Below are 27,885 nucleotides of genomic sequence, written 5' to 3' on the forward strand. Positions count from 1 at the left end.
CAGGAAAGGGGGTGCCTCACCTGCCCCCACAGCAGCCCCACCTCCACACTTCCCTGTCCAAGCCTGCCAGTATCTTCAGTGCAGGGGAGGGGACCACGGGTCCTTTAAGAGGGGTGTGGCTGTTCCCAGGAAGCAGGTGCAGGAACACCCGACACCTGGCTCTTGGGAAGGAGGCGGGGCCTCCTCAATAGCGGGCTGCAATGGTCCAACAGGTGCATGGGCCCTGAAGCAGCTGAGCAGACCTGACCGCCAGAGGGCGCCCGCAGGCGGAGGCGGAAGGAAGGCTGGCGGAGGAGCACCTGGCGGAGGAGGGGCTCGTCTCCATGGAGACCTGCGCGGGTGTCCAATTCCCCCGAACGAACGCCTCCTGGCCCACAGGCTCACCCCCCAACTCCACCCCCAGTAACACACACAGGCCATCAGCATCCAAAACCTTTAATAACATGATAGGATTTAGGGTTAGTTTTTGTAGCCGCGGCTGGCCCGGCGGCCTCGGGCACGCTCGAACTTCCGGCCCTTGGATCGCACGTAGGGTCTGCGGGGAAGAGAGAGGAGGTCAGTGCCGATGGTAGCGGGGACACCGCCAGTGACGCTGCCTCTAGCAGAGCAGCACAGGACAGGAGGGGGCCCAGTACTGATACCAACTGGGCAAGCCTGGCCCTGCAGGAAGCCAAGATGGCAAAGTGGGTGAAGCCAGCACCAGGTCCTGGGGGTCAACCTGAGAGCCCGGAGGCGGGTAAAATGCAGACCCCACCTGGGAGATGCCAACGCGGCCTAAACCAGCTGCCCGTTGAACACCAGCTGCCCCTTTAACACCAGCTGCATAGGGAGCACAGCTGTGAGTCTGGAAGGCGAGTGGGTAGGACGAGGCGGGGAGCTGTAGGGAGGCCCGAGGCTGGCTGGTGCGAGAAAGGGAAGCATGGCAAGGCCTCGACTGCACTGCGGGGGTCAGGGCTGAAGCACAGGCTGGCATACTCACTTGGTGTGGCTGTGGGGGGTTCCTGGGGCCTTGCCGAAATGCCTGTACACCTCGCGGCCCTTGCGAGGACCTGGGGGAGGGAGGGAGGGGCAGATCAGGCAGAAACCCAGCACCCAGGGCTCCTGCAACGAGGCCCTTTCCTGGGCTCAGGATGATGGGAGGTGGGGTGGGGAAGTCCCAGTCTGTCAGCGGTCACACGGCTCACCCCCTCACTCACACGGGCACCTGGCCCCGCCATGGAGACTAAGCATCGCTCACCAGAAAGCAGGACGGTGCCACAGCCCTTGGGGGAGTCCAGGGCCAGCTGGTCGAAGGTGAGAATCTTGCCCCCAGCCTTGAGGATGCGGCTCCGGGCGCGGCTGCTCACACGAAGGGCACACACCTAGGGGCACAGAGGACAGGTCCAGCCAGAGCCGCCGCATGGCCGCCAGGGGCTGCTGGGACTTACGTTCACTGCCCTGGCCCCACAGAGAAGCCCTGCTGCTTGCTCAGCCCTATAACTCCTGTTAGAGGGAGCAACCCAAGTGGACAACAGCTGTTTTTATCACTTTACTTCCAGAAACTCCTTAGAAGGCAGCAACTCAAAGCCATTACGCCTTACGGAAACTGAGGCATAAAAAGATTTAGGGCCTCAGTGGATAGAGCACTGGCCCTCAGACTGAAGGGTCCCAGGTTTGATTCAGGTCAAGGGCACATGGCTGGGTTGAAGGCTCAATCCCCAGAGTGGGGAATGCAGGAGGCAGCCAATCAATGATCGCATCATTGATATTTCCATCTCTCCCTTCCTCTCTGAAATCAATAAAAAACATATTAAACAAAGAAAAAAGGTTTAGGACTTTGTCCAAAGATGACAAAGTGACAGAAAGATCTAGACTCAAACCCAGGTTGTCTGGCTCAAGAGCCAGCAGTCAGCAGCGCCCAGAGGGGCTTGCCCAGGGACGCAGGACGTCACCCCACTCAGAGCCCCTCCCCACTCACCTTCAGTTTGGGCACCTCCTGGATCCTCACGTCATCGGTTATAGTCCCTACAACCACGGCAGTTTTGCCCTCCCGGCCAGGAAGCTTCATCTTGCGGATCTTTGGGGGAGGAGATCCACATTAAGTCCTGCCTGGGGTCTGAATCCAATCCCGCAGCTTCAGGCAACCAAGGACCAGGACAGCTGGCCCTAAGCCCACCCTCACCCATCTCTCACACTAGCACAGGCCTAAGCTAGGTTCCAGGTTTCTCAACAGACCTCCCCCAGGAGGGTCCTTGACATCTAAGACTTGTGTTGCATGACCCGAAGCCTCAGGATGACCTCATGAAGCCACTGTAGCCACCCCACCCCACCTCACAAGGCCAAGCAGCCAAGCCAGCTGAACTGAACTATAACCCGAGGGTCAGAGCTCCAAGCCCACCCTCCCTCCCAGAGCCCAGCTCCAGACACAATCCAGTTGCTCTGTCCCCCTGGCAGCCCCTCACCATCCGGGAAAGGGACAGAGGCGGCCGGTTGGTGCGGCTCATGAACAACCTCTTCAGCACCACTTGGTTGAAGGTGGAATTGGTTCTTCTGGCCAGAAACCTGTATAGCTGGAGGGAAAAGGGAAAATGAGGAACGAGAACTTCCAGGCCAGACTCCCCTGCCTCCCAACATTCTAGGGCCAAACAAATGCCTTCTGGCTTTCCCCGATCTCAGGGAGCTCCAGGGAGAGCCAGCCCAGGTCCATCCTGGTCAGGGCCCCAGAAAATCCTCACCCCCCTTCACCCCCAACCCCCCAGCTGTACACAACACAGAAGCTGGAAGCACGAACTTCCAGAAGCTCTTGAGATGTGAGCCCGGAGCGACACGAGCATGGAAGCCCTGGACGTTGCAGGTTTGGGGTGGCCCTGCCCAAGGGCCCCCGGGCCCCACCTCACCTTGACCAACAGCCTTAGGTAGATGTCCTGGCTCTTGGGCTCCTTGCGCCGAACCTTTCTGTCTTTGTTGTGGCGGATGTCGACTCCCTGCAGGGTAAAGGGGGGGGCCGTAGACCCCACTGTGAGCTGCAGGTTACTCACCCCGTGACCGTTACCAATGCTTTTCTCCCAGAGGGAGCCAGAGCCCCCGTCCCTGCAGACACAACAAATCCCAGGTCCACCCCCGGGAAAGTCGCTCCAAATCTCTGGACTTCAAAAGGACCCCCCTGTACAAAGGGGCTAATCCTACATGCAAAGCCTTTACGTGGCACCCAGCCCGTTGCGGTAAGTTTTAACACAGAAGCCACATTGACTCAGCCAACATTTTTATTTCTTTATAACTTGACTTTTTCGATAAGGCGCGTAAGTTCTCGATGCTGCTCCCACGCATGGAGAAGGGCTGAAGAAAACAGTCCCACCACCGGCCGGCGCTAAGGAGGAACCTTTACTGAGAAGGTCCCCACTTGAGCGTTAAGAAAACGCAGGAAGGGCCACCATGGCCACGATCCCCCGGCCTGTTTCGGGGAGGTTTCCTCTGCAGACTGTTATGCCAGCTGCCGTTTCACCAACACTTATGCACGAGTCCATGGTGAGCACGTCACACAACCTCTCCCCAAACTCGAACCTGAGAGGCAGGACTGCTGTGCTCCCATTAAAAAGATGGGGCAAGTCGGGCACAGGCCGGGGGAGCCAGATCACAGGGCGGGCGGGGGGCCCAGACTCGCACGGAGGCCTGCCTGTCCCCAAACCCGGGCTCGGGACGCTCGACAGCCCCCCAGAACCCAGCTTTTCGGGTTGGGGAGTGACAGGTCCGGGCAGGGGCGGCAGAAGGCCGGAGGCTGAATGGCTGTGGCACCAGCGCCTAGGATCCTGGCTCCGCCACTTCCTGGCATTTCGACCCCGGTGGTATCACTTAGCCACCTCGTACCTCACCTCGGGCATCTATTCAATGGGAGCTATCATGGGAAATACGGGAGGGGTGGACGCTGTCAGGACTGACGCATCCCTGCTCTTCGGGGGCCCCGAAATAGCCCCGCCACCACGGGAATCGCCTCCTTCGGACATCCCCCAGAGCCCCTGCCTTCTACTGGCGCGCCCCCAGCCCGAAACCGCGGTGGATGGAGGCGGATGGCCCAGCCCCAGACGCCTTCAAAGCGCACTCACCATGATGGCGCCTTCTGCTCCACCAGGTCCGGAAAGAGAGAGCGGCGCCGGGTGGGCGGGGAAAGCCTGCAGCGAGCGGCGCCTACGTGACGTCACACTAGCGCGCCCCGGCACGCTAAGGCGAATAGGGCTTCTCTATGGTGAATCGGACGGACGGCTAGATAGGCGTTTCCGGAATAAGGGGGGGGGGCGGGACAACCAAAGAGGAAAAAGGGCCAGCACGTCGGGGCCTCTCTAGCCCTACCCAGGCCCTGGTCTCGATGCTCTTCCGGAAGAAAGGGATCTGGGAGCGAGACAGATGTCGCGCGCGGACCTGGGAGGACTGGTCGCGCCGGGACTCTCTGGCCCGAAGCCGACAACCTCTCTGTGACTTCAGGAGGACTGGGCAGGAAGAATGTTGGCGAGGAGGAGGCGGGGCAGGAGGGGCTGGTCTAGACCGCGGGGAAACCTCTGACTCCGCACTCGGGTCATTTCCTTATCAGACTGTCTTATCGGGTGTTGTGCTTCCAGGCGCGGCCGCAGCTTGGGAAGTCCTGCTGGAGGTCTAACCCGAGATCTTCCTTGCTGCAGCCCAGCCTGCATTTTTACCTTTTAGGTGTCGCTGCTCCCTCTGCCCCCAGAGGGCCCTTCCCTGATCCCTCTGCAGCCTCTGCCACCGGGGGGGGCGGCTTTTCTCAGCCAGAGAGATTCAAATGGCCCAGCGGGTTCGTGGTGAGGGATGTGCACGGTGCTGGAGCGCAGAGGAGGCCGACTGAGGTCTCGGGCTTGGGGGTGGGGTCGAGAGTGGGGATGGGCAAAAAAAAATTTCTGAGCGGGGAGGAGAGACTTACAGTGGTTCTCAACCTTCTGTCCCTTTAAATACAGTCCCTCACCTTGTGACCCAGCCATAAAATTATTTTCGTTGCTTCTCCATCACTGTAATGTTGCTACTGTGAGGAATCGTGTTGTAAATATCTGATATGCAGGATGGTCTCAGGCGACCCCTGTGAAAGGGTCGTTGGACCGCCAAAGGGGTCGCGACCCACAGGTTGAGAACCGCTGACTTAGAGGGGAGAAGGAAGAGGCACCCAGAAGGGTAGTGGACAAACACTGGCCTTGGGGGGGGGGGTGAGGGGACCTAGAAAGAGGCGAGAAAAGGAGATCCAGGGAGGAGCAGAGACATAGGAATATTAAAATTCCAATAACAGTGATTTGGGGAACTCATTTAACTTTCTCTGTGCCTGACTTCCCTTATCTACAAAGAGGGGGTGACCATAGGCCTGGCACATAGGATATTCTCCTGCGTTGTATAAGTTAGTAAAAATGCATGGGACAATGCTTCCCACATAAGAAGTGCTCAATAAAAATTAGGCCCTGGCCAGTTTGTCTCAGTGGTTAGAGCGTCAGCACAAGGGCCAAAGGGTGACAGATGCGATTCTCGGTCAAGGCCACATACCTGGGTGGCAGGTTCAACCCCTAGGCCCCCGGTTTGGGCGCAAGTGGGAGGCGACCAATTGATGTGTCTTTCTAGTATCCGTGTTTTTCTCTCTCCCTTCCTCCCTCTCCCTCTCTCTAAAAAAAATCAGTGGAAAAAAATAGCCTCAGGTGAGGATTAAAAAAATAATAAAAATAGGCTCCACCCCTATTGATTGATTGGCCCAGACATGATGAACTGGTTGGGGCAGTGAAAAAGTTGACCTCTTCTCCGTTTCTCCCTTTTCGGAAAGGCCCTGGGCTTCAAACCCATCCAGCCTGGCCTCCTGTCGTCTGCCCTTGATACTCCTACTTATTCACTTCTCCTCCACAGCGCCCAGGGCCGGGCTGAACCATGAGGCCTGACTCCTGACGGTACCACCCTCCCATGGCCTCCCACGCAGGCCCAGCGTCCTGTCGATAACACAGCAGAGGGCTGGCAGGCGAATGGACATCTCCCAGCAGAGGAGTGTGGACCAGGTAAGGGTCTATCTACAGTCAAGGTCACCGTACCAGGGGACAGTTCCCTCCTCCTCCTGGCCCCTCCCTGTGCCCTCATCTCTGTAACTTGGTTCTCTGTCTTTGAGTCCCAGCCTCTTTGGTCCGTGTGTCTGCCTGCCTTTCTCCCTGGGCCCCAAGCTCAAGTGCTGTGTCCCTGTCTCTCGGTCTCACGGGGCTTCTGTTCCTCTCTCTCTGGGTCGTCCTTTGGCAGGCATGCATCTTACCTGGTGCTGTTGCTACTCTGGGTTGAACACCAGGTACATTGTGGGCCATAAGTGAACTCCTTCCTCCATTCATCTCCTTCTAGAGAGCAAGCTCCGCCCCTCCCTCCTTTAGCAGGTGCCTTTCTTTCTACAATTCTGTCTGTTTCTACATCTCCCGATATTATTCTTGCCTTGATTTCTTTCACCTTCGCCAGATCTTTGCCTCTCTCTGTTTCTTTTTTTTTTTAATATATTTTATTGATTTGTTACCTCCTGCACACCCCCCCACTGGGGATGTGCCCGCAACCAAGGCACATGCCCTTGACCGGAATTGAACCTGGGACCCTCCAGTCCGCAGGCCGACGCTCTGTCCACTGAGCCAAACCGGCCAGGGCTGCCTCTCTCTGTTTCTGTCAACATCTTTCTTTTTTTTAAAAAATATATTTTATTGATTTTTTACAGAGAGGAAGGGAGAGAGATAGAGAGTTAGAAACATCAGTGAGAGAGAAACATCGATCAGCTGCCCCCTGCACATCTCCCACTGGGGATATGCCCGCAACCCAGGTACATGCCCTTGACCAGAATCGAACCTGGGACCTTTCAGTCCACAGGCCGACGCTCTATCCACTGAGCCAAACCGGTTTCGGCTCTGTCAACATCTTTGCTTTCTGTCTCTTGGTCTCGGTTCCTCTCAGCCTCTGAGCCTTCAATATTCTCTCCCCTGGCCCTAGCCAGTTTGGTTCAGTGGATAGAGGGTCGGCCAGTGGACTGAAGGGTCCCGGGTTCGATTCCCGGTCAGGGCACACGACCAGGTTGCTGGCTTGATCCCCAGTCGGGGGCCTGCAGGAAGCAGCCCATCAATGATTCTCTCTCATTGATGTTTCTCTCTCTCCCTCTCCCTTCCTCTCTGAAACCAATAAAAACATTTTTTTAAAAAATATTCCCTCCCTGTTCACCCCTGACCTAGTGGTCTCACAGACACTGTATCTCCCATCTTCCTTCCGTGTCTCTGTCTTGTCACGTAACTGAGTCACTCACTAGGCGGAAGTTTATGTCCTGCGCCACTCTGGTTTGGGCCCAAGGTAAATAGTTTGTGACATTTTAAAAAGTTGACATACAGTATTACATTAGTTCCAGGTGCACATATTACAAAATGACCACACATCCAGTTACCGCCTGTCACTCCTACAGAGTTAATACAATATGTGACTGTAGTCCCCATGCTATACAATGCATCCCTATGGCTTATTAATAATTTGTGAATTAAAGAGCCTCTCCTCCCTGGTTTTCATTCCAGAAGTGTCAGTCCTCTCTCTCTGTCATTTTCTGGGTTTTCTTTTTTTAAAAAATATATTTTATTGATTTTTTTTACAGAGAGGAAGGGAGAGGGATAGAGTTAGAAACATTGATGAGCGAGAAACACCAATCAGCTGCCTCCTCCACACTCCCTACTGGGGATGTGCCCGCAACCAAGGTACATGCCCTCGACCGGAATCGAACCCGGGACCCTTCAGTCCGCAGGCCGCCGCTCTATCCACTGAGCCAAACCGGTTAGGGCTTCTGGGTTTTCTTGAGTCTTAACCTTGCACATTCTTAATTCTACTGTCTTTGTCTTTGTTTATCTCTCTGTGTCTGCCTGACTCTATCTTTTTAAAAAAATATATATTTTTATTGATTTCAGTGATGAGAGAGAATCATTGATTGGCTGCCTCTTGCAGCCGCGCCCCCCCCCCGCCCCCACTGGGGACCGAGCCCCGCAACCCGGGCATGTGCCCTTGGCGGAAATCGAACCCGGGACCCTTCAGCCCGCAGGCCGGCGCTCTATCCACTGAGCCACACCGGCCAGGGCTGACTCTATCTTAAGAGACAACACTCTCTCTCCAAGTCCGCCATGGCCTCGCACTGCTCCTCTGGGTCTCTTACTAACGCCCTTTGCGTGCCTCTGGGTCTTTGTTGCCCGGGTTAGGGTCCGTCCCTCTATCAGCCTCTAAAGACCTCCCTCCAGGCCCCACCTCTCTCTTAAATCCCTTGGCTGGACCGGCCCCTGTGCCCTCAACAAACATGGCGCCTGGTCCCTGGCGGTGGAGTCGTGACAGCGGCGAGGTGCGCTCGTGCCCTCAACTACAATGGCAGCGGGTCTCGCGAGCGCTCCGCCTCTCGTCGCTGGGCCCGCCCCCCGAGCCCCCTCATTGGTGCGTCTCAGGCCAGCCGCAAGGCCATTGGCTGAGCGGAGCCACACTCCCCGCCCGCCCCCCCCACACACCCCAGGGTCAGATGGGGGCGGTGGGTGCCGACTGGAGGGGCAGCTTGGAGGAGGACCAGGCTTGGGAGGAGGCTGCGGGGGTCCGGGCAGGGCCCCGAGTCTAGGGGGCCGTGGGACCAAGAGGAACGGAGAGACGCAGGCCCGGGACTGGGGTACCAGGGCTGTGGGATGGAGATGGAGAAGCAGAACCGGGGCTGAAGGATCCAGGAATGGAAACCCAGGTCTGGGGCCGGGTGGTGGAAATCGGGGAGGGGCGTGGGGGAGAGGAGGCCCCGGACATGGGGAACCGGAGACAAAGACTCAGGCTTATGGATTGGGAGACCTATGGATAGAGACCCAGGCCCGGGTCTGGGGTACCTGCGGGGGTGGGTGGGGAGAATGGAAACCAGGCCAGAGACTTGCGGAGTAGAGACAGGGGACTCGGACCCAGGACTGGGGGAGATCTAGGGCACCTGAATTGGGGTGGGGTGGAGGAGCCTGCGGGAGCTGCCAGGGCAGGGGGCAGAGGTGACTCCCTAGGGTGAGGCCACAGATGGGGGTGTGTCTGGGGCAGCTGAGGAGCAGGACTGGCAGGTGGCTGGGTGGGCGGGGCAGAGGGGAACAAAGGTGAGGAAGGAGGCGGAGGCGGCAGAAGCCAGGCCGAGGGCAGGGGGAGAGCCGCTGGGGAGGGGATCTCAGGCCTGGCTCCGGGTCCCTCCCTGCAGAGCAGGCAGCCAGATGCCCAGGTCAGTGCTCAGGGCCCAGCTCGGAAACCCTGTCCCTTGCAGGTGCCTGCATGTGGCTCCTGTGGCTCTCGGACTCCTTGGTCCCTCCGCCGGCCATCCCTTTCTCAGTCGTTACTGGTGTCGGCATCTTCTACCTCCTGCCTCTGTCTTCTCTTTTCTTCCCCCCCTTGTCTTTTCGACCCTACGCTCTCGCTCCCCTTAGTGTCTTGCATCAGCCTGGTTTCATTTAATTAAGCTGTCTGTCTCCTCTCAGCCTTTCTCTGGCTCTCAGATCTCGTCCCCCTTTTTTTTCTTCGTGTCCAGGTGTCTCTCCCTTGTTCCTTTCTCCATCTGGAGGTGATTGGTGTGTGGGTTTTGTTTTTCTCTGCCTCTGCATGTCCCTTTTTGCCTGATTTCCCCCAAAGCCCTTATCATCCAACACACTGTCTTTCTCTATCTTGTTTTTCTGTTTTCTGATTAAAACATAAACTTTATGAAGGCAGCGGGATTTGTCCATTTTGCTCCCTGCTGTGTTTGCTAGGCCTGGCACTGTGATTGGCACATGGGGAGTACTGAATAATTATTTAGGGGATGCATGAATGAATGAATGAATGTTTGCATGCCTGGGTGTGGACCCTCCGGGATGCTGGCTTTCCTGTCCAACCGATGCCTTCCCTGCTGCCTCGGGGTCTCCCCACACTTGTCTGGGCCTGTCTGTCTGCGGTGCACCTGTGATTGTTCCTCATTGTCTCTCCCTGTCCACAGGCCCTGCCTATTTTCCTCTACCTGACGTAGGGGTCCTGGATTCTGACTCTTGTCCTTCTTTCCCACAGACGCCAGAGCAGGAGCTGAGCTGGAGCTGGGGCCCCAGGCTTAGGACTGTCCAGGACAGGGCTGGAGCCATGGCCCCGCCGCCGCTGTCACCCCTGGCCACCAGCACTCCACTCCTGCATGGCGAGTTTGGCTCCTACCCAGCCCGAGGCCCACGCTTCGCCCTCACTCTCACACCACAGGCGCTGCACATCCAGCGGCTGCGCCCGAAGCCCGAAGCCAGGCCCCGGGGCGGCTTGGTCCTGCTGGCCGAGGTCTCAGGCTGTTGCACCCTGCGCAGCCGCAGCCCCTCTGACCCGGCGGCCTACCTCTGCATCTACACGTATCCTCGGGGCCGGCGTGGGGGCCGGCGCAGGGCCACGCGTACCTTTGGGGCGGACGGGGCGGCCACCTATGAGGAGAACCGGGCCGAGGTCCAGCGCTGGGCCACCGTCCTCACGTGTCTGCTCCGTGGACTGCAGCTGCCTGGGAACGGGGGTGAGGTCCCGGGCAAGCTCGGAGTCTCTGCGCATCTCCCTCTGCGGGCATCTCTGTCTACTTTTCTGTGTGTCTGTGGAATGCCTGTGAGTCTGTAATGGAAGTGCTACCAGACGGGCTTAGGCTACAGGAGGAACGAAAGCACGGGCCGCAGGAAGCTATTTGTGTCTGCTGCTCTCTCGCTAGGTTTTGTCTCTTCCTTCCCCTTCCACGGGTCCCGACCACGGGTGAGTCAGAGGCTCCCGGGCCGATGAGAGCAGCAGACCGAGACGTGATCAGTCACCACCCAGGGCGCCCAGAAGTGGCAGCCAGAGCATTAGCCGAGGGGGGCCCAGAGAAGGCTTTCAGGCGGAGGACCCCCACCCGAGGGGCCTCAGTTGGCACAGGAAGGTCAGGGTTCAAGAGTCCCCATCTGGTGGGACTTGGTCCTCCAGGGTCCCGCTGGCTGCCTGGGGGACGGTCCTAAGGGATGGTGACAGTCATGGAGCCTCGCAGAGTGGAGCAACCTGATCTGGGATCTGGGTGTTGTTGGTGAGGAACGGAGCTCTCCTTCCTCCCACACGTGGGTCCAAAGGGCACTGGGATTAGACACCCAAGCCCTGTCTTTGTCTCAGAAGGGGGTGGCGTGGGCACGTGAAGCCTGGGAGGCAAAAAGAACGAGGCTCTGGTGCCGCCCCCCAGCCGTCTACTGGGGGCTGTTTGGAGTTGCTGTTTCTGAGGTCAGGGGTCTGGGTCTCTGGCCTCTACCGACGCCTTCCCCTCTCTCTGCAGAAATCACCTCCCATCTTCTGCCAAGGCCACCCCGATTGCTTCTATTGGTCAATCCCTTTGGTGGGAGGGGCCTGGCCTGGCAGTTGTGTAAGAACCACGTGCTGCCCATGATCTCCGAAGCTGGGCTGTCCTTCAACCTCATCCAGACAGGTAAGGGCGGTGTCAGGACGGAAGGTGAGGGCTTGGGGCCGAACTCCCGAGTCCTGGGGGTGGAAGAGCCTGCCTCACCTCCTGGTTTCCCACATCAGAACGACAGAACCATGCTCGGGAGCTGGTCCAGGGACTGAGCCTGAGCGAGTGGGATGGCATCGTCACAGTGTCGGGAGATGGGCTGCTGTATGAGGTAGGGCAGGAGGCCTGGGCCCCGAGCCCTGGGGGAGGGGGGCTGTGGAGGCCAGGATCAGTACCCAGGTGTCTGGTTTCCGGCCCTCCAGGTGCTGAATGGACTCCTCGATCGCCCTGACTGGGAAGAGGCTATGAAGACGCCCGTGGGCATCCTCCCCTGTGGCTCTGGCAACGCACTGGCTGGAGCTGTGAACCAGCATGGGGGGTAGGTGGACTTTTCCTGCCTCCGGTGAGCCTGGGGGTACCCTGAAGGAGGGCCGGGCACATCTTCCCCTCCCGCTGCCAGTCCACTGTCAGGTTCATCAGCCTGGCATGTTTGCGGGTCTTGTTCCCAGTATCCCCAGAGCCTAGAACTGTGCCTGGGACACAGGTGACACTTAGTGAGTGCTTGTGGGATGGATGGAGAAGGAACCTGGCCCAGTAAGAAGAGTCCATCTGGAGGTGGCCAGATGGCTGTGGGTGGGCCTGGGGACAAGGCCGGCCTGGTCCCCTTGCCGTCTGCCTGTCTCCTCCCCACTCTGCACTCTTTCTCCCCCGAACCCTGTTACTCTTCCTCACTGTCAATCCGTCTCTGGCTCTGAAGGTTTGAGCAGGCCCTGGGCATTGACCTGCTGCTCAATTGCTCTCTGCTGCTCTGCCGGGGTGGCTGCCGCCCACTGGACCTCCTCTCTGTGACCCTGGCCTCGGGCTCCCGCTGTTTCTCCTTCCTGTCTGTGGCCTGGGGCTTCGTGTCAGACGTGGACATCCAGAGTGAGCGCTTCAGGGCCTTGGGCAGTGCCCGCTTCACACTGGGCACGGTGCTGGGCCTTGCCGCACTGCACACCTACCGTGGACGCATCTCCTACCTACCTGCCACCGTGGAGCCTGCCTCACCCGCCCCCGCCCATGGCCTGCCCCGTGCCAAATCAGAGCTGACCCTGGCCCCCGTCCCAGCTCGAACCGTGGCCCACTCACCCCTTCATCGCTCTGTGTCTGACCTGCCCCTGTCACTGCCTCAGCCTGCCCTGACCTCCCCTGACTCCCCGGAACCACTCCCCGTCCTGTCACTCAATGGTGGAGGCCCAGAGCTGGCCAGGGACTGGGGCGGCGCTGGGGATCCTCCACTGTCCCCAGACCCACTGCTGCCCTCGCCCCCTGGCTCCCCCAGATCAGCTCTACTCTCACCCATCACCGAGGGGGCACCCGAAATGCCAGCATCCTCTGGGCTACTGCCTCCCACCCCTGATGGTGACCCAGTCGCCATCTCTACTGGAGGCCCGCCAGACCACCTGCTTCCTCCCCTGGGCACCCCACTACCCCCAGGTTGGGTGACGCTGGAGGGGGACTTTGTGCTCATGCTGGCCATCTCCCCCAGCCACCTGGGGGCTGACCTCGTGGCCGTCCCCCACGCGCGCTTTGATGACGGCCTGGTGCACCTGTGCTGGGTGCGCGGCGGCATCTCGCGGGCGGCGCTGCTGCGCCTTTTCCTGGCCATGGAGCGCGGGAGCCACTTCAGCCTGGGCTGCCCGCAGCTGGGCTATGCCGCAGCGCGTGCCTTTCGCCTCGAGCCGCTCACTCCTCGCGGGGTGCTCACGGTGGATGGGGAGCAGGTGGAGTACGGGCCCCTGCAGGCTCAGGTGCATCCGGGCCTAGGTACGCTACTCACTGGGCCTCCAGGCCGCCCTGGGCGAGAGCCCTGAACCTCGAAACTTGGAGCCTGCTAATGGGCGGGGCCTACATTCCAAGGGGGCGGGGCCTGGCTGCTAGTTAGGTCGGAGGCCCCACGTGCAGGGGAGCCCCTGTCTCAGGACTGTGCCCGCCTCCCAGGGACCAGTGGTGATGCTAGAGGGTGGCCCGAATGCCAGGGGGGTGAGGGCCATTAGGGCCACAGGAAAGTGGGCCCGCCCGGGAGGGTAGTGCCTGGCCAATGAGGGCGCAGCTCAGTCCGGACCCTCGCTTCCAGCTGCTGGAAGACCAGGTCGGCTGGGAGCGGAGCCTCTCGTACCGCGTCCGGGCTGGCCCGCCAGGGCCCGGTCTCGCCCTGTCCACTCCGGTGCCTCCACTGAACTGGCCAGGAGGGGCAGGTTCCCCTGGGCCAACGCTCACATTTGCACTAAGGTTCCGCCCCGTCCGCGCGGGCGGGAAGTTCATTTACCGTTTTCTGTCTCCTGTGCGTCTCCAGACCCCAATCTTCAAAGCAATTGAAAAGGTCTATGCAATAAAGGCAGTCGCTACATTCCTCTTAGACCCTCGCCCCTGCCTCCGTCCGGCAGCCCGTGGGAGGGGGTCAGGGTCGGCACTTGCAGCAGCTCCTGCCTTTCACGGCCCGGAGCCCAGACGAACCCACAGACCGCGGCCAGTGTGACCCCCTGGCCTGGCCCCGGGGCCAGGGAGCTGCCTCCTCCCCACGACAGCTGGCTCTGGGGTTATCAAGATTTATTCAGGATAGTGTTAACGGAGGCGGTGGGAGGGTGGGGTCCCCGACGTGCCGGAGGCACACACAGAGGACCCTCCCCGCCCCCGCGAGGGAGGGGGGAGGCTCGCTTTTTCTTAAAAATATAAATGTATTTATCTGCATCATCACGTCCCTGGGGCACCCAGCTGGCCGGCCCGTGGACCACAGGATGGGGAGGAGAGGGGGTGTCAGGGCGCAAGTCTGAGTGAGGCGGAGGAGAGCTCCGCCGGGTGGGGGGGCGGGGGGCGCGGCCTCAAAGGGCTCCGTGCTGGGCCTGGTAGCGGGACAGCACGGCCCGGTAGTGGGACAGCTCCTGGCGCACGGCCACCACCTCCTGCCTCAGCAGGGCGTTCTCCTTCTCCAGGAAGGCCGCCCGCACCGATATCTGGTTCTCCTTAAGCCGCCGGGCGTCGCGGGACCGCTTGGCTGCCTCGTTATTCTTGTACCGCCGACTCCAGTACTTCTCGTCCTGGGGGTGCAGAGGTGGAGAAGCACTGGTCCAGAGGGGCCCGGCCACGGCGGAAGAAGAAGGGAGCAGCAGCTTTGCTTGTTCCTTCAAGGACCTGAGGGGATCTAAAGGAACTTCCCGGCTGCTGCTTGCCCGGCAGTGGGGTCTCAAGGACACCGGGTCCCCCCCGAGACGGGTATCCAAGGGTCTGCCCTTCTCGGGCCCTGGTTGCTAAGGAGAGCGGGACCCTAGCGAAGGCTAGGGCATGAGAGGCCTCCCACCCCCAACAACTGGGCCTCAAGTCTCCAGAGTGCAAAGCAGACGCCACCCTCCTCACTTGACAAAGGGCTACAGTTAGCTCCTGGTTGCTAAGGATGCTTGTTCCCTAGCAACAGGGCTTTCAGGGTGTGAGATCCGGGTGAAAAGCACTGCCCTATACATCACCTTTCCAGATCCTGGTTGCTAAGGAAAGTCCAGCCTCCCCAGTGCCGGGATTTGATAAAGTCCTCCCGGAAGCTGGTCCCTTTGGCCCTGGTTGCCAAGGCAACTTCATCCCTCCTCATCAGACAAAAGTAAAGTCTAAGTGGTCCCAAAGACTGCAGCTGGTCTCTGAACTGGCCTTGAATAGAAATAAGCCAGGGAGTTGCGCCCTCTCTCCCCCACCCAGCAGGTCCCAGTTGTGCTTTAGTGAGGGAGCTATGCTGAGCCCTCCCCACAGACTATGCCCAGGGGTCTTCAGCCCTAGAATTGGGTTGCAAAGGCGGGCTCCTCCTCACTGCCAAGGAGCACCCAGAGTTCTGAAACATGCCCCCTGACCCCCATTTAATTAAAGCCGAGTTCCTGCGTGCTAGGGCAAATCCAGTCCCTAGCAACAGGACCCCGTGGCAGGAGAAACACTGCTCTGGATCGGGCTTGTGGGCCCGTCCTAGCTGCTTCGAGCAGTGGTGTCTTACATGAAGGCAGGGCCAAGTCTTGTGAGAGAAGCCCAGACACCTCCCGTTGGGGGAGACCCCAGAACTGGAAGAGATAGAATGCTAGAAAGATGAGTCACTGCCCAGAGCACCCAAATCGGAATGTGGTCCTGGCTGACAATCAGAACCTGAGGCCTCTCGCCAACGAGGCAGCTCAGACCCAGGAAATGAGGCCTAGAGAGCTGACAAAGTCTGCATCCTAGGCAGATGCAATCACACCAAAGGATGCCTCAAATCAGAGATCAAGAGACAAGCCCTCGCCTGGCTGGCTGATGAGAGACAGGCTGATAACCCACTGCTGAAAAATGCTGTCCTCAGCAACTGAGCCCAGCAGCCTGAAGCCTGCCTGCCCCACCTAAAGGTTTGGGTCCAAATCTGTACAACTGGGTCCAGCAGGGCTGGCTACGTCTGTGTTCCCTAATTACGCCATCTTCATAAATCTCAAGCCCAACACTTTGCCCCCTTGCATCCCGTGGCCAAGGAGGACTGGCCCTGGGCTGCAGGAGAACCGGAGAGTTAATCCTGAGTGTGAGGGACCCTGGCGGTGGGGGCTGTGCTGGCCAAGCCCGCGTCCTACATCCGGCGGTGCTCACCTTCTGCTCCTCTGGCACCTGGATCTTCCTCGCCTTCTTCATGATGGGCTGGGGCTTAAGTTCCTCCTCTGAGAACCGATGTCTCCGAGGGTCAAAGGTCTCATGGCCGGGAATGCTTGACAGGGCTAAGTCAGCAGGGTCAGGTTCAAAGGTCATCAGCACCTCCACGGTATCTGGGTCCACAGGGCTGGGTGTGTCCCGAGAGGTCAGGCCTTTGGGAAATAAAATGTATCCCCTGAGTGCGTAGTGATTTTGGGAAGGAGGTTCCCAGATGCTACCCTCCAGGCAGGTATCATATCCACCACAAGGAAGGCTACCATAGCTCGCCAGGCATCAATCCTAATATAAATAGGAAGGTTCCCTAAGCCATAAGGAGGCTTAGAAATAATGAAACCAACTCCACTTTTACAAACAGGGAAACTGAGGCCCAATCGTTACTTAACTTGCCCTAAGTTATACTTGAGCCTGGGCTATTGCTGCTAAAACCTTCAGAGTCCGTGTTAGTTTCTTCCCCATCCGCCAGCCTGAATCCTTCCCAAATCCCTGGCCAATGCCTAGACCTGTCCGGGAAAAATGGAATCCAAGGCACCGAAAAGACCCCAAGAGCCTCTCAAAGAACAATTAGCTCCCAGGCGTTAGGGAAGGGAAGCAGAAAGGGCTCCGAGATCCCAGGAGGTTGGCTCAAGGGGGAGCAGGTGGCCTGCGCCTTTAAGAGCGAGCGAGCGGGGTCAGCCGAGGACACCGGTTCAGGGCCGAGTCACGTGCGGGCGCCTGCTTCCTCCGCACCCCGCCAGCCGCCGGGGCTCCCTCACGTTCCCCAAGCCCCGCCCCCTCGCGCGTGACCGCGCGTGCGCGGAGCACGGAGGAGGTTAGGAGAGGACTCACGTGGCGCGGGAGTGTGCGGCTGGCAGGGGGAGGGCCCTGGCTCTGCCCGGAGGTTGGACCCGTGGCAGGTGTGTCCGGGATTCCCCGACCGACCGACCGGCTGCCCGACCCTGGAGACCCCAAGATGCCAGAGGGAGCACCCCTTTCCTCTCGCTCCTTCGGGTCTCTCGGCTCGAACTTCTCAACCTCCGAGGATTCAGTCCCCCCTGCTCTCTGGGAAACACGGGAAAACCGGCCCCCTCGACCTTCTCCCCTGCGCCCTAATCCCCTCGCCACTGGGGTGCACACGATTCTGCAATCCCGCCCCCCCCCCTTTTCCAGGAATATAAGAAGCTCAGCCCTCGCCTCCATGGGAGACCTGGAATGAAGTTCCTCGGCCTTCTCCCCTCTGGAGTGCAGGACCCGGGGCCCTAGGCCCTTTCCAATGGGGGGGACCCCGAAACCAGGCTGACAGTCCCTTATGTGTAGGGAAACGAAGTCTGTGCCCAGCCCTCGCCTTCTCCCCAGTAGAGGGTCTAGAAGTTAGGTCCGATCCCAGTTCCACCCATTCCGGGCCCGGAATATGGGGGTACAGTCCACTTCTCACTAAATAACTCCGGTGTTGTGGGCTCCCCAGTCCCGGCTCCACCTCTCCCGGCGCCCCACAGAGAAATCCACACTATCGCCCCACTGGGCAGACTTCCTGGAATTTGGGGCCCCAAGTCCCTCCTCTCTTATGGGTCCCGGAGACCCAGCCCTTGACCCCCTAGGGGACACAAAATCCGATTCTTCTCCCCGCATCTCTCAACTAGGTAGGACTCCGAATCCAGGAGCGCGGCCCGGGTCCCACCGACCGGCGCCGGGTGTCCACAGCCCCGCCCCCTGTCGACGAAGCCCCGCCCCCTGTCGACGAAGCCTCGCCCACCCAGGCCCCGCCCCCTCCGCTGCACCTGCGCGGTGGCCGCCGGCGGCCCCGAGGGCGGCCCGGGCGGGGGCGTGCCCCGGCGAGGAGCGAGGGGAAGCCGAGCCGCAGGAGCCGGGTCCGGGGGAGGGTGCGGGCGTGCGCACCGGCGAGGGTGCCGGCGACGGGCCGCCGTGGGGCGGCGGGCTGGGGGGGAGCCCGTGCTCCAGCAGGAAGGCGTCCAGGTCCACGTACTCCACGTCGCCGAACGGCAGCGTCCGCTCCCACAGCAGCGGCGCCAACAGACTCGGGCCCGGAGCGGCCGCTGGGCGTCCCCGGGGGGACCCGCCGCCCGCCGCCGCCGCCGCGGGGGCATCCGCCGGGCCCGCCGTCTCCAGGCCCGGCCCGGGAACCGTGGCTGCGGGCAGAGCCGCCTTGCGCTCCTTTTCCTTCAGGAGACCTGGGGGCCAGGAAGACAGGGCAGGGTCCGGGGAAGGGGGGAGAGGAAGATAGGGATGCAGAAGAGGCCCCGCGTCAGAGACCCACACGACCGAGATCCAGAGAAAGGGGGGACCCCAGACGGGGTTGCAGAGAGACCGGAGACGGAGGGCAAGGACCCAGAAAGAGGTGGGGACAGAGACCCAGGGAGGGACAGAGACCCACAGGGAAAGGTCAGGGACGGGGGCCGCAGGTCCACAGCGGGGAGGGGGACAGAGATCGAGAGAGGGATAGAAACTCAGAAAGAGGGGGGACAGGGACCCAGAGATGCAGAGAGAGATGGGGACAGAGACCCGGGAAGGGGCAGACGTAGAAGAGGGACGGAAGTTCCGACAGAGGTAGGGGAGGGTTGGGCAGGTGAGAGAAGAAAGACAGCTCTGTGATTCCTCTGTAACCTACCCGACACCCCCCCCCCGCGCCCTGTACCCCCTCTCCCTACCCCCACACTCCGCAAGGGACAGGAAGGGGCTCTATTCCTGGGGCACATTCCTCATCCCTAGGCTCCATGTGACCCCAGGAGGCCCCGCCCAAGCCCGTGTCACTACCGTGTGAGCATCAGACACACCCCCTCTCTCCTCCCTGGACCTCAGGGGTCCAGACTCTCGGAACCCAAAGGAACAGGGGGTTAGGGCCTAGGTTCCTGGGCCCTCCCGGAGGAGGACACTGGGGGTCGGGGGTGCGGGGGAGGCCTAGACTCCTGGGTCCTCGCGGTAGACGGGCTTGGGAGCCGGGACTTTTGGGTCGTGGGTCCTGAAAGATCTGAGGACCTAAACACCTTAAGTGACATGGGTAAAGGTTGGGAGGATGGATTCCCCGCACGGAGAAGGTAGCTGTGGACCCCCCTCCTCCTCCAGCACCTGAGTCCCTAAAGGAGAAGGGTGTCTGAGTTGGGCGAGGTGGGGGCTAGAACTCACAGCTGGCTGGTTCTTTGGGCTTGCTGGTCCCTTGCAGAAGGCTCCGCAGCCCAAGCAGCGCTCCCCCGCCCGGGGGGGCCCCGGCCGGGCCGCCCAGCAGCAGGGGGGCCGGGGTCCTGTCGCTCACGGGCCGCGCCATCGCCGGGCACCTGCCCGCAGGCTTACGGGCTCATGGAGAGGCGAAGAGCTGGCCTGCCGTCAGCGGTACCGTCCTGTGGTTCGGGCGAGTGTCTTGCCCAGGGGCGGGCGAGCGTAGCTTGCAAAATTCCAGTATCCAGAACAGTGCAAATCCTAGGCGCGACGGGGATTTGCAGTCCTCGCTGCAGAAACGTGCAACTCTAGAGGGTCCCGGGAGACCATGCAGTCTGGGTGAGGGGAGGATCAAATCCGACGGCCAGCTCCTTGCAACGGAGGGCTGAAGGGGACTCAAGGCGCTCCTTCCATAAGGTGGGCGAGCCTGGCTCTTGCAAAATCTGCAGCTCTCTCAGCGGAAGGCGCTTTGCAATCTGCACCAAGAGGTGAGCGCAGAGGGGCGGGGGAGGGGGCAGGAGGAGGCGGCAGCCTTGAGGCGTGGCCAAAGCAAACTTCTTTCGCGGAAAAAAAAAAAAAAAAAAGCCAAACCAAAACACCCGACGCCACAGCGAGCACCCCTCCTCTCGGCCCCCGCCCGCGCCCGCCCGGCCCCGCCCGTCTCTGGGGCCATGCACCCCAGCCGCGTGCCTCCCTCGGGCTGAAAGCACGGGCCAATCGCGTCCCTACCCCTCGGCACGCTCAGCCAATGGGAGCTGTGGTTCCGCCAAGGCCCGGGATACGGGAGGGGCTCGGGGCGTGAAGTTGCCCCGCCTTTTCGTGGGAGGCGGGACCCTGACCTACATTTGGCCAATGGGAGACGGCGCTGGGGGCGGGACCGTGACCCAGTTCGAGCCAATGAGACAGGCAGGAGGAGGAAGCACATGGCTCTGCGCGTGCTGCCTGACCCGCGGAGTGGGTACGGGGTGGGGGCGGGTGGGAGAGGCGCCGCTTAATGGAGCCGCATATCCAAACGATTGTTTTGGGAATTAGGAAGTAAAAAACCCGAATAGTGGGGTTCAGGAAGACGGGAGATGGGTTTCTAGAAGAAGGGGGCTATTCTCCAACCCCCGGCCGCGCCTCGAATCAGACCACTGAGAAACAGGAAGTATTCTGTCCCTTTAATAGCTTTGTTTTGGGGGTGACTCCCCTCCCCTCTTGGGTAGGGTTGGGAAGGGCAGGCGCAATCCTCGGTGGGGAGCCTCAGCGACCGTGGGGGGCACCATCCACTGCAAGACAGACGATACCGATGGAGGACGTTAGTTGCGGGGCACAGTCGCCGGGGCTGTGCAGGGGCCGGGGCCGGTCGGGCTCTACCACCGGGAGGCTGAGAAGGGGGGACCGGAAGGTACCAGGTGGAGAAGCTGGTAGACATGGCCCGGCAGTCGGCGGAGCCGCAGCGAGGCGGCAGGAGGGTGGCATGGGGACGCTCAGTGTCAGCATCAGGCTGAACTACCAGATGGTATTCCTGAAGGGGGGGCGGGGGGGGACCCCCTGGACTGTACCATGTTGAGAAGCCAGAGAGGTGGCGGTTTAGATCTCAGGGCTGAAGGGAGCGGAGGAAGTCGGAAGGGAAGGGGGTTGAACCATATTGACTCTCAGGAAAGGGTGGGGGGGAGCTGTCAGATTATGGAACAGCTTGGGGTTTACACCACGTGGGAACCGGAAGTGGGTCCGGATTCCACCGCTTTGGAAGAGGAACCCACAGACCCATAGGTAACCGTACCACAAAGCAGCCAGGGGTGTCGGGTTATATACCAAGTTGCACGTTACAAGCAGCGGAGAGGAAAGACAAATCATGGACCGGCAATGGTGTATGGTAGGGAGCTGGACTGTAGCACGTGGACACACAGGGAGGAGGGAGTAAGAGCGAGCGAGAACTCAGGAGGCTGGACCATACGGAAGCAGCAGAGGAGGGTAGGACTTTATCATATTGACACACCGTAGGGAGACACATAGGCGGGTCAGACCAAGACGTGGTGGTGGTGGTGGTGGGTGGGGGTGCAGATTGGTCCATACCATGCAGGCGGTAGTTGGGGCCTCGGCAGCGCCTCTCGGGGTGCCGGGGGTCCCTGTTGCCCCTCAAGGCCCTATGGGCCAAGGGCTGCAGGGGCCGGCCGTTACCGCTGAGGCTCTGGAAGATCTGGGATGGAGGATTCTGGCTCAGGAGTCTCAGGGAGTGCATCTGCCAAGAGAGGGGAGAGGAGTAGGAAACGGGGAGTGAATCCACCAGGGGGAAGGGTCCTGGTGACGTCACACGGGAAGCCCCGCCCCTGGGAGCCGATCGGAGGGGCCTGGCTCAGCTCCACCCCAGCACCAAGTGTCATCTGACCCTCTGACCCCCTGGAGTTTCCAGTCAACCTCGGGAAGGAGGGTGGCTAGAGGGTCACCTGGAGGGACGTGATATTCAGGACCCGGTCAATGAGGATCCAGGTGACAGTCTCAGAGCAGGGTGGGGTGCTGAGAGAGCCCTGATAGGTGATGAAGCCGAAGGATTCCGGGAACAGGAGCTCCAGGCTCAGGTCTTGGAGAAAGTAGGCATCATCTGTGGGCATATTATGCCGGAGTGAAGAAGGGTTCCCCAGCCCTGGCTGGTTTGGCTCAGTGGATAGAGCACCAGCCTACGGACTGAGGGGTCCCGGGTTCGATTCTGGTCGGGGCCACATGCCTGGGTTGCAGGCTTGGTCCCCAGTGTGGGGCGTGCAGGAGGCAGCCGATCGATGATTCTCTCTCATCGTTGATGTTTCTATCTCTCTCTCCCTTTCCCTTCCCCTCTGAAATCAATAAAAATTTTTGTTTTAAAAAGAGGGTTCCCCACTTGAGCTCCCCATCATGTGCACACCCCCACTAATGCACCACGGACTTACTCTTGTAGGAGATTCGGGTGATGGTATCACGGTTAAGGAGGCGGCTGAGGAATGGGTTTGAGCTGCCAGCCACCTGTGTGGGGGTACGTGAGGTGAGGAGGTAGGAACCCAGAAGTCCAAGCCCTCCAGCCCTTCCTCCCCCAATACCCAGGAGTCTGGGCCCCCAGCCTCCCTCTTCCTCAGACCCCAGGTTCCAGGTGCCCAGCCCCTCCCTCCCTCTCTCCCTCCCTCCCTCCCTCCGAATCTTGCCTGGACTCACATTGACAAAGAGGCTGAGAATGGCCAAGCCATTGGGGCCCCGGGAGGCAGCACTGAGGTTCCCATAAAGTTCTTGGTTGAAGTGGATGAGCTGCACCTGGGAGGGCAACGCAGGGAGTGGGGTTCCCCAGCAGAAGGAGGAGAGAATGGGTGCAGCTCTGGGCCTTTGGGGGGTCCCAAGTCAGGTTAAGGATTAGTGCGGGGGGGGGGGCAGGTCGGTAGGGAGGATGTGGTGAGGCAAGGAGAGGGTGAGGGTGACTCAGGGCAAGGGTCAGAGGTCGGTGGCCAGCACCTCAGCAGAGAAGCCCTGGTGGTTGATCTGATGTTCAGAGCCTGCTCCATCACGTGCTCCAAATAGCAGCCGCAGTTCACTGAGTCGGTGGCTATAAAGGAGGGGACCCCCAGACACATTGACCACGGGCCGGGGTGCAGGCAAGAAGGACACGTGGCGACCGGTATTGTACAGGGTTCCCCGGAGCTGTGGGAGAGACGGAAGACGACATGGGACACAGAGAGATCTCTTGCCCCCCATTTCCGCTCCTACATTTCCTGCTTCCGACAATCACTTAACCATTCAGCATAGTTTGAGCCCCTACGACTTTCCAGGCTGTGTGCTGGTCCGTGGTAGGCGCTCAGTGTTGGTGAATTTGCTTAATTAAAGATTTATTGAGTTACTGCTATGTGCCATGGATGCCAGGAAGAGAACGATGAACAAGCAGACAAAAACTCCTGGGCCTCATGGAGCTTATGTTCTGACTGGGCAGAGACAGACAACAAATACTGATTTCACAGGAGTAACTGCTTAATTAATTACATCCTGTTCTCGTGCTGGGAAAGTATAATGGGAAATCTGGCCTAGGTGGGCGTGGGGGGGGAGGGGCAGGGCGGTGTCTGGTAAGGCTTCCATGAGGAGGTGATACTTGAATGGAGACCTGAAAAGGCAGTAGGGGTTCATTGCAAAGAGCAGCGAGAAGGGCGTTCCAGGAAGAGGGAACAGCAAGTGCAAAGGCCCGGAGGTGGACTATTTTTGTGACAGCGAAGAGACCGGTGGGCCTACAGCCATGAGCAAAGGAGAGAATGGTGATGAGAGCTAGGTGGGGCATTATATATTTTATATATTATTACTTATGCTGATAGAAGGATTTTGAACAGGGGAGGTATGATCTGGTTTGTGTTTTTAAACATCTCTCTAGCTGTGGGGTGGAGAATGGATTGCAGGAGGCAGAGAGGTAGGCCAGCAAGGAGGCCAGGGCACCCGTCCAGCTGCAAGACATTGGTGGGGGCAGCGGAGGCGACAAGAAGTGAAAAGCTTTGAATGCTATTCAGCAGGGAGACTGAAAGGACACAGTGGAAATGGGAATGAAGGAGAGAACAGGATGGGAAATGGCCCTGAGGCTTTTAGCTGGGGCAGGTGAGCGAAGAACGGTGCTGGCCTTTATAAGAGACGGTGTTGCAAAGTGGGCAAGAGGCATGCGTCGATTTCTGGGACAAGGCTGCCTGGGTTTGAATCCCAGTGCTGGCACTCTAGCTGTGTGACCTCAGGCAAATAACTTAACCTCTCTGTGCCTCAGTTTGTGCATCGGTAAAATAAGGATAGCAGCACCTATATCATGGGGTTGCTGTGAGGATTAGAGGGTTTAACAAGCTTTTAGGTCAATGCCTGGCACAGGAAACCTGTTTTACCGATGCTTCTACAGAGATGGGGAGGCTAGCTAGCCCTGTGTGGGGAGAAAAGAACAGGTGATCCATTTTAGGGTGGAAGGGGCCTCTCCGCCCAGGTGTACCCCTTCTTCCCCAAGGCCGGCCTCCCACCTCAGTGTCCCACCCCCGCCTCCATGCACACCCACCGCTGTGGATTTGGCAACCCCTCCCACCAGGCCCCTTACCTTCTCTCCCCCAGTGCTGAGCCTCAGTGGGGGCAGGAAGGGGTCATACAGAACCCTCTTCAGCTCCACATCCACGGGGCTCTGCCGTTTCCCCACTGCACACAGACTCCAGGCTGCGTTCACCAGGCCCCAGAAGGGAGGCCCTGGGGGCAGGGGCAGGGGCAGGGCAGGGAGGAAAGGGAGTCAGAAATGGGGACTGGATCCCAATGTTGGCATCTGCTGAGAAGGCCGCGGTCTGGGCTCCTGGATCCCAGGAGAGGAAGGCCTAGGAATCTGCACTCCTGGGTCTGAGGGAGAAGGGAGCTGGGATCCAGAATCCTGGGTCCTAGAAGAATCCTGGAGGAGTTTCTTAAGACCCCCTAAACAGTGGTTCTCAACCTTCCTAATGCCGCGACCCTTTGATACAGTTCCTCATGTTGTGGTGACCCCCAATTTCATTGTTACAGATTGAACATAATGAAAGCATAGTGATTCATCACCAAAACAATGTGTCATTATACATGTGTTTTCCGATGGTCTTAGGCGACCCCTGTGAAAGGGTCGTTCGACCCCCAAAGGGGTCACGACCCACAGGTTGAGAACCGCTGCTCTAACACCTCCAATCCTCTCCTTGATCAAACCTATCTTAAATGAAGTCATTGGGAGAAGGAACTACAACTCCCAGCAGGCTCTAGGGCTGCCAGCCTATTCGTCCAATGCCAGACTGCCCCCCGTGCCTATGGGAGTTGTAGTTCCTTCCTTCTCCCCTGCCGCACAGCTGGGTAATAATGTACCGGGGAGAGGAGTTGCAAGAGAGGGCTGGACCCGGCAGGGGAGGGGGGCACTGAACCTCTGATTGCCAGCGGGAGCCAGGACCTGCCTGCCTCTTCCCCTGCACACACACACACACACACACACACACACACTCACTCTTCCACCCCCACACGCTCTCCTTCCACTCACTCCCACTCACTACTTGAAATGCGCATGTATAATGTCCCATGGTGAGCCACTGGGGTTCCGAGGCTGGGCTGGGCTCCTGGGGGAGGAAGGGAGGGGCTGGGACTCCCAGGGAGGAGAGGGTTCCGGGTCCCAGGAAGGATGCTGGGCCCCCTCCCTGGCTGCACCTGGCACGAAGTTTCCCTGGAGATTCTCCTTGTAGCTCCACCAGTCCTCGGGGTCAGGTGCGGGTCCGATGTGAGCTGCGGAGAGAGCCGCCTGAACCCCTCTCCTTGGCACCCCCGCCCCGCCCCTCCCTTCGGGGCTCTTGCCCCGACCCCAGGCCTTACCTGCCGCCCCCAGGGCAGCCCAGAGTACCAGCGCTCGGGGGGCGCTCAGACTGGCCGCACCGCCCATCCCCGGGAGGCCTCTGGGCGACCCCTGCCCAGCGCCCGGCCCCTCTCTCGGCTCTTCCCTCTCTTGTCGGCGGGACCCTGTCCCTCCAGGACCTCCAGCCTCCCTCTTCTCCCCACAGGGAGTCCCGGACCCCCAAATGCCAAGCCAGCCAGGGACGGAGGCCCCCAAACCCACTCCTCTCCTCCCCTCTGTGTCTCTCCTCCTTCCGCCAACCCTCCAGCCTCCCGCCGCCTCCCGATCTCTCTACCCCGCTCTCTGCCTTCTGCTTCTGCCTGAGGTTGCCTCTCGCTTTCTAACCCACACCCCCTCTTGGCTCTTTTCATGAAGCTCCCCCAGGCCACCTAACTCCATGTCCCCATCCTCCTCTCACCTCCTCCTCCTCCTCCCTCTCCCCCTGCCTCCTCTTCCCTTCTCCCCCTCTTCACCTCCTCCCTCCCCCCTGCAAGCTTCTCTCTCCCCCTCCTCCCCCTCTCCTGCCTCTTCTGTCTCTCTGTCTCTCTCTTCTCTCTTGTCCCTTCCTCCCTCCTCCCCCTCCCTTTCTCGGCGTTATTTAATTTTTTTTTTTTTTTTTTTGTGGTTGTTGCGGGGCGGGTGCTCTCACAGCAGCGAACACGCCTCGGGCAGGTAGGGGTGTGCGTGTGTGTGTGTGTGTGTGTGTGTGTGTGTGTGTGTGATACGCCCAAGGGGCAGGGTGCCTCCAGGGGTCGCTGGGGCCGGGGATGGGGGTGGGGGGTGGGGGGGGTGGCCCGGACACCTGGGGCCGGAGCTGGCCGTTCCGGTCCTCCGCAGAAGGGGGAAGGGGGGCGCTTAAGGTGGAGCTGGGAGAGGCCCCCCGTGGGCGTGCTCAGCGCCCTGGCCCCGGAGGATCGGGGTGCCCCCGCTCTCGGAGACACCGGCTGGAGCCCGCACCCAGCGTCTGAGCCCCCGCCCAGGGCTCCCCTCCGGCCTCCGCCAGGGGCTGCCTTAACCCGGCCGGGGATCCCCTGGGAGACACTGGGGTGCGGTGAGGGCCGCTGACCAGGAGGGGGAGGCAGAGACCTGGAGAGGGAGAGGAGGGGAGGGGAGGGGGGAGGAGGGGAGGGGAGGAGGAGGAGGAGGGGAAGAGGGAGGGGGAGGGGGAGGGGGAGGGGAGGGGGAGGAGGATCAGGGGAGGCCGGGGAGGGAAGGGGGAATGCGGAGGCTGCGGGAGGGAAGGGGAGCCCAGATAGAGGCGGAGAGGCGGTCGGAGGGAGATGGCAGGCTAGAGCGGGGAGGGCGAGAGACAGGGACACTCGCTGAGCGAGCGGATTAAAGATGGAGAGAGACAGAGGCAGAATGAGGGGAGAGGAATGAGAGAGACCGATGGAGGCGAAGAAAGGACACAGACACGGAGAGACGTGGAGATACAGTTAGAGACAGAGCAGGGGGACCCCGGCGGGGCAGAGAGGGAAACACCAGCCGCCAGGCAGGAGGGGGTGGGCGGAGGCAGAAGCAGAAAAGAGATGGGGAGACAGAGGGCAGAGCAAGCACTGAAGAGAGACAGGGAAATAAAAAACCTCGGTCCAGGGCCAGAGGTGAGACACTCGTGCAGAGAAAGATCTCAACAGGGAGGACCGGGAGGCGGAGGCTGCGACCCAGAGAGAGAGGGAGCGGGGCCTGGGGATGGGACAGACAAACGGGCCTCAGGGGAGCAGAAGGAGGCATCAGAGATGGAGAACTGGAAATGGACGTTAAAAAAAAAAAATTTAAAAAAAAGAAAGAAATGGACGTTTAAGGGCCCAGAGGTGGAGGAGGCGGAGACACCCAGAAAGAGCAGAGATGGAGCGAGACAGAGAAAACGCCAGAAAGAAAGGTGTATATCAGTCATCCATGGTCACATAACGGATCACCCCCCAAATCTGCTGGCTTAAAGCAACAAACATTCGTCATCGTCTAACAGTTCCCGAGGGTGGGGAACCTGGGAGCAGTCTCGCCGGGTGGTCCCGGCCAGGGCGTCTCTGGCGGGTGCAGTCGGGCTGTGGGCTGGGCTGCAGGCGCCTGAAGGCCTGACTGGAGCTGGAAGGTCCACGTCCAAGCTCTTCCACACGGCCTGGGCCCCAGGCCTCAGCTCCTCTTCACAGGGGCCATTCTATAGGGCTGCGTGAGCGTCCTCACCACATGGCTGCCAGCTCCCCAGGGTGAGCCATGGGGGGTGGGGGTGGGGGGGAGAGATGTTTTGTGTGACCTGATCTCCAAAGTCACA

At 60.2% G+C, this 27,885-nt stretch overlaps 4 protein-coding genes across 7 annotated transcripts; 1 reads left to right on the plus strand and 3 right to left on the minus strand.

Moving 5' to 3' along the window:
- Positions 1-419: 419 nt before the first annotated feature.
- On the minus strand, positions 420-4,239 carry RPL18 (ribosomal protein L18). The gene is made up of 7 exons (XM_081107837.1): positions 4,080-4,239; positions 2,877-2,963; positions 2,442-2,549; positions 1,958-2,056; positions 1,238-1,361; positions 980-1,049; positions 420-535 (listed from the first exon to the last, which is right to left on the minus strand). The coding sequence occupies exons 1-7, from the start codon at positions 4,080-4,082 to the stop codon at positions 460-462; spliced, it is 567 nt and encodes a 188-aa protein (XP_080963963.1). The 5' UTR covers positions 4,083-4,239; the 3' UTR covers positions 420-459.
- Positions 4,240-4,656: 417 nt separating this feature from the next.
- SPHK2 (sphingosine kinase 2) lies at positions 4,657-13,849 on the plus strand. 2 transcript variants are annotated; one of them, XM_081106911.1, is made up of 7 exons: positions 4,657-4,674; positions 5,866-6,011; positions 10,036-10,510; positions 11,282-11,431; positions 11,530-11,624; positions 11,716-11,831; positions 12,210-13,849. In XM_081106911.1, exons 2-7 carry the CDS (start codon positions 5,979-5,981, stop codon positions 13,303-13,305), a joined length of 1,965 nt encoding a protein of 654 aa, XP_080963037.1. In that variant the 5' UTR covers positions 4,657-4,674; positions 5,866-5,978; the 3' UTR covers positions 13,306-13,849. The 2 variants fall into 2 exon arrangements, with proteins under 2 accessions (XP_080963037.1, XP_080963038.1); XM_081106912.1 differs by lacking the exons at positions 4,657-4,674; positions 5,866-6,011 and adding an exon at positions 8,512-8,719.
- Positions 13,850-14,027: 178 nt separating this feature from the next.
- Positions 14,028-19,519, minus strand: DBP (D-box binding PAR bZIP transcription factor). Of its 2 annotated transcripts, XM_081106915.1 has the most exons (4): positions 19,250-19,519; positions 17,887-18,297; positions 16,073-16,284; positions 14,028-14,529 (listed from the first exon to the last, which is right to left on the minus strand). In XM_081106915.1, exons 1-4 carry the CDS (start codon positions 19,386-19,388, stop codon positions 14,314-14,316), a joined length of 978 nt encoding a protein of 325 aa, XP_080963041.1. In that variant the 5' UTR covers positions 19,389-19,519; the 3' UTR covers positions 14,028-14,313. The 2 variants fall into 2 exon arrangements, with proteins under 2 accessions (XP_080963041.1, XP_080963042.1); XM_081106916.1 differs by lacking the exons at positions 17,887-18,297; positions 19,250-19,519 and adding an exon at positions 16,958-17,797.
- Positions 19,520-20,418: 899 nt separating this feature from the next.
- On the minus strand, positions 20,419-26,206 carry CA11 (carbonic anhydrase 11). 2 transcript variants are annotated; one of them, XM_081106914.1, is made up of 9 exons: positions 25,598-26,206; positions 25,436-25,510; positions 24,330-24,442; positions 22,736-22,921; positions 22,445-22,540; positions 22,186-22,258; positions 21,709-21,863; positions 21,338-21,503; positions 20,419-20,547 (listed from the first exon to the last, which is right to left on the minus strand). In XM_081106914.1, the coding sequence occupies exons 1-9, from the start codon at positions 25,662-25,664 to the stop codon at positions 20,522-20,524; spliced, it is 957 nt and encodes a 318-aa protein (XP_080963040.1). In that variant the 5' UTR covers positions 25,665-26,206; the 3' UTR covers positions 20,419-20,521. The 2 variants fall into 2 exon arrangements, with proteins under 2 accessions (XP_080963040.1, XP_080963039.1); XM_081106913.1 differs by having other exon boundaries at positions 24,330-24,472.
- Between the last annotated feature and the right edge of the window lie 1,679 nt (positions 26,207-27,885).

The sequence above is a fragment of the Myotis nattereri genome (assembly GCF_964212035.1).
Source record: "Myotis nattereri genome assembly, chromosome: 15".
Lineage (NCBI taxonomy): Eukaryota > Metazoa > Chordata > Mammalia > Chiroptera > Vespertilionidae > Myotis > Myotis nattereri.